We start from the raw sequence: 7,500 nt of genomic DNA on the forward strand, positions 1-7,500 counted from the left end.
CCTCACTAAAGCTTTCTATTATTGATGTTAAACTGATCTTTCGATTGGTAAACACAGCTCTTTTTATCTTTTTGCTTAAGAAACTGCATGAAATTTTGATATTCTGGTCATGATGCACTATACTCATTTGACGAGGGTGTCACTATGTACTACCATGGGATCTTGCCGCTCTCACTTTTACTGAGGAGTCAGGCTGGGTTTCTCCACAAGACCTCTCTTACGCTGAAACACAGACGGCCAATAAACGGAGTTTATTTCAAAACAACGCACCTTGAAACTGGTGTTTTCCTTCTTTTTATTCTAGGCGGCCGGATTCGGTTTAGTTTCCTACTATTATCAATGAATTGGTTGCGAATCACATAGGAGGGAAGGGGTGGATGGACACTCGAACTGTGGAACATGGAAAGCTTTTCCTCTCTTTGATTAAGTAGGATATCCGTGAGATTTATAGCAAAAGGCAGTGCTGTGTGGGATCAAATTACAGAACTTTTGCGCCGAACTGTCGCTCTTCTGCCAGGGTTATAGCTTAATTTTAAATCAGGTTATCTAATCGTCGGACAACACGCGAAAAAAAAGAGAAATTTAATGAGGAAGTTAAAGCAAACAGACATTGTTTGGTCAAGATAAGGCTGTCACGCGAAAATTTTCTCATGAAAAATACTGAAATGAACCACATTTTCATTTAACTCATTTGCTACTCAGTTAAACTTTTGATGTTCAAGCCCAAAAAATCGATCCAGAAACGATGGCGAAAAGGCTTCGACGGTTATACCTTCGTTGCTAAGGAAAAGTGGAAACAATTTGCTTAGATATTGAAAAATGTAAACGAAAAATGAAGCCAATGCAGAGTCATATAATTTCTACATTTTCGACATTTCTAGTGGTTTGTATGTGTTTACGGTGCACAGAAGCCGCCAAAGTGATAATCCGCCATTACAACCTCCAGCACTGTGTGCTGAATCGAGCGGAGAACTGTTAATTAATATCCGCCTCCCCGCTGGAAAGATTATTTTTTAGCCATTATTCAGATCTGATTTTTTTGCCTGTCTTTATTTTCATTCCTTCAATTCCAGGCACAATTTCTGTGTTAGTTTGAAGACGATCATAAACTATCATCCATCGCATAAAAACATAATTTTCAATCTCTGGCGTGACTGGGTAATCGTTGATAAAGTGAAAACACTTATGTTCCGAGTGACTTCGTTTTTCCCTAAGCAATGTCACCCTAATTTGCTTTCACACGTAAACGGCAAAGTGATCTACAAATTATTTTTCAGGGAGATTAAAAGGCCTTATGGAGTTGCTACTGTGACCCTTCTCATACTTTACAATCCCAAGGGAACATTTAAAACGGGTTTAACTACTTTCGAGGTTTCATGTACTTGGGTCACAAGGGCGTGCGAGATGTTTTGATCTTCAATGTTCGACTGCGTTTGGCCTTGAGGGCCTCATAATATAAACAATGAATTTGTACTTACTCCGAACTCCTGATATACATCCAAAGTGGAATATTGATACTGCCAACCAAAATGTCTGAAACTGCCAGGGACACGACGTAATAATTTGTCAAGATCCGTAAGCGTTTGTTGGTGGCGAAGGCGGCACAGACCAATCCGTTCCCAAAGATCGCAAGCACAGCGAGTATGAACAAAAATATCAGCGATGTCCACATTGAAGCATCCAATGGAATCGCTTCGCAGTTAGCAGCTGCTGTGCTCCGAGTGTTTTCAGACGCATTCGTGAGATTCATGGCGACGAGTTCGTACCACTTAGCGTTGATTAGAACTACATTCAAGACGGTTCAAACTATCTTGCATAATGTATTAATAAATGAACAGTTTACAAGTGAGATGCAGATTAAACAGGGGTAATCTCTATTGGTCAGTAATAAATTACTCTTAACGAAAAAGAAAAGAGATAGCTAAGCGATATCTGGACTCACGTTGGAAGCGGGTCAGATAGAAGTCGGCAAAACACAGTCATAAATTTACTCTAAAAGGCGTCCCACTGCGCTTTGTGTGCCTGCGTCACAAAGATGTATCAATGGTTGTTTTGCATCCATATAAAGTTACTACATAGGCTGTCATGTTTTGATGCTAATCCAAACAGGAAGTTCACCCGAGATCATATTAGATAGCGCCGTCGAAAAGTCAATTAAAGCACGAAACAAAAACAAAGCAACTGAACTATGCATTTCAGGAAAAAATCCACTTCTAATAATGCGAGAAAAGCATTATGACGGGAACAGCTCGATTTTTTACATTAAGAGGCAATCGAGACAGACAGTGAAAACTATCCCAAAATAATTTTCAAAAGCGGAATAAGTTATCAAACGAACCTTATATTTGCAGATAAGACAAACATTAAAGATTAAATGATTTAAAAGAGCAGTCACTCAGCGCTGCCCTTAATCACGTTTTTGATGTATTCATTCCGTTTGGTGGCTCGAGGGCCGGAAAATTTCAAGTTTTTTGTTGTTTTGAAAGATTAAAGAAATCGCCCCCGAGCCGATATTTCGGTTGTAGCAGGCCTCAACATGTCACAAAAGTAGTAGACTCTTGGCCCGCCAAAGGAACCCCACGAGATGAGGGGTTCGCAGGGGAGAGGGAATTTTCCAGCCGCGCGCTTCGGGATCTCGGTCAGCTGCAAGAAGAACTGAGATCTCGGTAAGAGAGCCAAGCCAACCTTTTCGTTGAGTCTTTTCCTGCACTATTGGTCCTTTGTGGCTAGTGGCTTCCCCAAAAGGTCAAGCGGGGTTCGTGTTTGTGGTCTTTTGGAAACCATGCCCGATTGAAGAGAAACATTTCATTTCTCTTCATACAGAAGACTACCACTGAATGTCGTTGTCGGTACCTGGACTGAGTCCATCACTCGATGGTGTCGCAGAAAAGCTCATTCAGTTTCATTGTTGGGGAAATATTAAAGCTAGAAGACTTTACTAAAGGACCGTTCATTTAGACTCTGTGATATTTAATTAGCTCATGGGGATACATTCAGATGTGGTGTATGATAAATGAACAAAAGTGATTAGAGTCCCAAAACATTCGCGTACATATCCAACGCCATAGTACCATACCACCTCCTTGCAAACTTCGGAAATATCAGGAATAGCTTTGTATCTCAACAGGAAAGCTTTTTCAACAAAGTTCAAAGAGCCAGCTTCAGTTATCTTTGTGGACAGTTTAGCAACTTTCATTTGGCCGATTGCCCTCCCGCTTTGAAAATCAATTGCAGTGGGTTTTACCCAAACTTAAGCCCAGGAAGTAAACTGAGTTTGCATTTAAGATTAGTATTGCGGAAAAAAAAAACCAGATGTATGACTTCCAAGCATGTTGTTTTCGTCGCGTGACGAAAGCATCCATTACCCGGCTGCCATTGAAATATATCCGACGTTTTAAAGAAAACTCAATCAACCTCTCTGCTTTTCCCACTCTTCTTGAAATCCTTGGGAATTGACTTTGACTTTTCAGGTGTTTTCACTGTGGCCAACCCCGGTTATTTATCTTTGGCGTGCACGAATGCGGGCAGCATGTGATCGTGCGGTAGATATAATTAGGCCAAAAATATGGCGTGCAACCAAAAGCAACAATTATGATATGATCGGAAATAACAAGGCCTAAAGTCAACCTATACCACAACCACTTGCACTAAATCACCCGACTTAAAAAAAAAATTGCAAAAACGACTTGCTGATGAAGTCAGCACCACCCACTAAAGTCATATTTTCTCTTTACTTAATTCTAAACCTCTACTGATTCTTACGGAGAGGGTTTTCAGAAATTTGACAAATTAAGAAAATTTACCAATCCCTTTTTGATCCCGAAACGTTGGTCCGTTCGAAAGATAAAACTAAGATGCGTTTGAAACGGAGTCTCCGAATGAGAGTTGCTCCTTAATTAATTAAAAATCCCTTGCGGTGAATGTCCACCATACCTCTAAAAGTATATCTGACTTGATAAATTTTTGTTGGATGCGAGGTCTGAAAGTGAGCCAATTTTTTTCGTCCGTATTCGCGATCAGTTTTTTCCTCTTGTTGACCGATCTAAAAAAGCATTAAGTACATTACTTAAATATCCTGACGCTCTTGTCAACGATTTAGACATTGTCAGTTTGGAGACCAAGTTACTTGTTTGGTTGATCGCAAAAGGCCCCTGAAAATCACATGAGCAGAATACAGTCCCACAAAGAAAGCGTGAAACTTGTGCTTTCGCGTCTGATTGGCTGAGAATATGGCGCGAGGTTTCAAAAGAAAAGAAATCCCGAAATTACTATCGATAGCTCTTTGACTTGGTGCTAAAGGATAAACTTAACTTGAGCGAATGTGTTATATTCTCTGTCCTTTAGCATACCTATTTCATTAGTCAATTAGTCTTTGCTTCAAGAATGACTATTTAAAGGCGCTCGTTCAATAATTGTTTCCGCCGTGAATTTCAACAATCTTACGTTATTACTGGGTTTTACGGTTTACAAGTGGACTGATCGAGGGTAAAAGCCTGTAATTGAGAACTGAATCCTTAAAATGCTTTTTGCTGCATCATGTTGTGTTTGCCGATAGATAAAATAGCACGGAAATGATCAGATGCACTGAAAAATAAAGTTGCTGTCTGTGTAAAAACGTAAGTAGTTAAGTACGGAACCATACACAAGTCAAATCGATTATTTAAAACATGATAACACGAAAACTAGACGGCACTCCGTTGTACACGAGAAAAAAAGTGGTTGGAATGCCCTCAGGCAACATCGCTTCTCTCTGAAAGCCGGATATATACCGTCACTTTAAATTTAAAATGTCGGGATATTCTCGCTAAAAGTTTTTCAGCATTTCAACTTTGATTACCACATGATTCAGAAAACAATTTCTAACAATATTCGTTTGTCTTCATCTGATGCTTATTTACTTTTTTCAAAGTTCACTCAGTTACAAATGTATCGGTAGAGCACTAAAGTGGCTAAAGACTTCAAGTACAAGGATTTCTATAACAAAGTGTTTGATAGTCTTGCACATGAAAATATTTTTGGCAGTTTACTCCGCCGAGCGTTCAGTAAATCGGAATTCAATGACAAGGGCTAGCTTCGTAATAACCGTGACCGACTAAGCATCAAAGCAGATCTGCGAATTTTCTCGCTTACCGTGAAATTACTTCCAAAGCGAAACTTTGTTATAATGATCAACAACATTTCATGTAAGTCATAAATCCAATGCAAAATCTAACTTGATTAGTGCTAAGAAAGCCTAGATTAATTTTTAAATTTCCAACTATTCCCTGATTACTTTGAACAACTCCGGGACTTTATATAAGATAAGAAGTTCAAACGAAGCTGGTTAGCTTGTAGTTGTTATAGATTAAAGGAGACAGAACCTACGACCAGTTGGTGTTAGCAGCGGTAATTTCTACTCAAAAAATGGAGCTTTCCCAGGCCTGCTCACTTTAGTCTTCCAGAAATCTCGTCGACTCTCATTTCTAGCTATTGAGCCTGTTATGCAACTCTTCTTCTACCATGAAGTTCTGGAACGCTGTGTGCAATAATTGTTTATCTTGCGACCCGTTTAATTGAAAAATTTAGGCCGTTAGACCAAGTTGTTTCCACTAATTTCAGTGCCTTGTCAGCTCTGTTTGTCGACAATCTACTAGAACACGACTTTTTCAAAACACAACTACATTGTTATTCATTCGTTTTGCCTCGGGAGTTATCAGATATTAATACAAACCACAGAGATTGTTTATCGTTGAAATGTATTTGCATTAGCCACTAAAGCCTCCTTTATTGTTTATTTTGACTTCTCTTCTATATTAGCTGAAGCCGAGGTATTTGTTTCGATTGGCTTGTTCATGAAGCATTAGAGAGATGATCAATAAGCGATAAAATAAAATTTTTCAAAAACACGCTCAAGCTAATTTTTCTGTTGCATAAATGACACAGGCCCGAAAATCTTTTCTATCAAAGCCAAGAAGATTCAACTGACAGACGTTAAAGGATTCCGGAGGGCAAACTATTGGTCGGAAATTTTCCGAAAAAAAAGTATTCGTGTCGACCATTTTTACCATGCTGCGGAGGGAATCTTTTTGAATTCGGAAAGAAAATGTGGCTCGATCAGTTTTATTTTGCGGCTTCCCAGATTTCTTTAAGTGTTAATCGGCACTTAGCCAGAATTCCACTGATGCAAATTTGTAAAGGAATAAATTATTCTGACGTACACGGAAAGATGCCAAAATTAAAATTAACCAATTAACAAATAGATGTCAGTTTTTCATGCGTCTGTCCTGTTATTGACAATGAATTTCGTCATAACATTGTCAAAGTAGTCTACTGCCTGCCTACAAATAATGCTGATAAAAAGTATGTAAGTCTAAGCACCCATTTTAAAACACTTAGCTTTCAATTACTGGGATTTATAAGGTTAGTCTGCAGTCTGCAGTCTGCGAGTGTCAGACACCAGGGCAACGGCGAATTCGCTTTGGACAATCAACTGAAATTAAAACCGATCCGTCCGTCTATCTTATAGAGTTAATCTCATTTTCCATGCACTTTCTTAGAGAAATTACATGGACTTGCAAGTGGCATGCCGTGGATAAGCGTTGACGCAGTGAGGAAAGTATTGGTCCATTAATGTGGCCTGGGATGGATTCCGACCCCCGATTCGACTCCATATGAAGTTACTACGCTACTACCCTCCGAGAGATTCTCGTCCGGGTACGCCGGTTTCTCCTCTGTCCCCCCTCTTCGATTTCGACAAAAAAAGTTATCCCGACATACTACTGGCACTAACCTTGCGCTGGGTAAAAGCTTACAGCGCTAGCGTGAAGTAAGCGCCCTGGATTCTCTTCCTTTACTACAGAAACCATCGAAGAGCAAACCGCTTTCGTTTATAGATTGTTTCTGTCTAGTTTCAGCCGCGAATTCAAAATCTTTATGCATTTCATGGCAAAAGCTGACAAACGCATAATTTTCAAATGAGTTCATAGCTTAAGTAACATTTGCGGTTGAATTTTTAAACCTTGAGTGCTTAATTACTTTCTTTCACCAACAAGTTTATAAAGTGGTTTTATTTTATTTTGCGGAAGGTCGTAACCGTGGTGATTAAAAACAATTTTAAGTGCCAATATCTTAACATATTTCACTTATTTAATACTTGTTTACGTATTGTAAATATTTTAAACGATCATGTTGTTTTGCTCAGTTTTCAATAAACGCAGATGGTACATTGCAGATATCAGTTGTCTACTTTTTAAAGATGGTATTTAAGAACAACCATTGACAAAAACGCTAGCCTGCGACGCTTCCCATACACTAAACAAGTCATGCGCAAGCTCAATGACGTCGGAAAAGATCTGAAATGACTGCTTCAAGATGGCGGACAAACTACTCATGATAGCCATTAATATTAACTATTCTCACTGCATAATTAATTAGCTCATTGCGAAACGCGCTGATATTCCATCACATTTCTCCGTTTTCGCCCGTGCTATAGCGCCAGTAATGCTTTGCGCCATTTGGAGC

The 7,500-nt window shown here is 39.2% G+C and overlaps 1 protein-coding gene across 5 annotated transcripts in view; it reads right to left on the bottom strand.

Moving 5' to 3' along the window:
- The window catches only part of LOC138043663 (histamine H2 receptor-like), a 50,801-nt gene that overhangs the window by 7,865 nt on the left and 35,436 nt on the right, over positions 1-7,500 (bottom strand). For 2 of the 5 annotated variants that reach the window (XM_068890038.1, XM_068890037.1), the window contains exon 2: positions 1,479-1,806. In XM_068890038.1, the coding sequence (XP_068746139.1) occupies positions 1,479-1,750 (272 nt within the window). In that variant the 5' untranslated portion in view covers positions 1,751-1,806. Of the gene's footprint in view, positions 1-1,478; positions 1,807-1,942; positions 2,023-3,933; positions 3,999-6,769; positions 6,990-7,500 lie in introns of those variants that run through there. The other 3 variants (XM_068890036.1, XM_068890039.1, XM_068890035.1) reach the window with 3 other exon arrangements.

This window comes from Montipora capricornis, chromosome 3, assembly GCF_036669925.1.
Source record: "Montipora capricornis isolate CH-2021 chromosome 3, ASM3666992v2, whole genome shotgun sequence".
NCBI lineage: Eukaryota > Metazoa > Cnidaria > Anthozoa > Scleractinia > Acroporidae > Montipora > Montipora capricornis.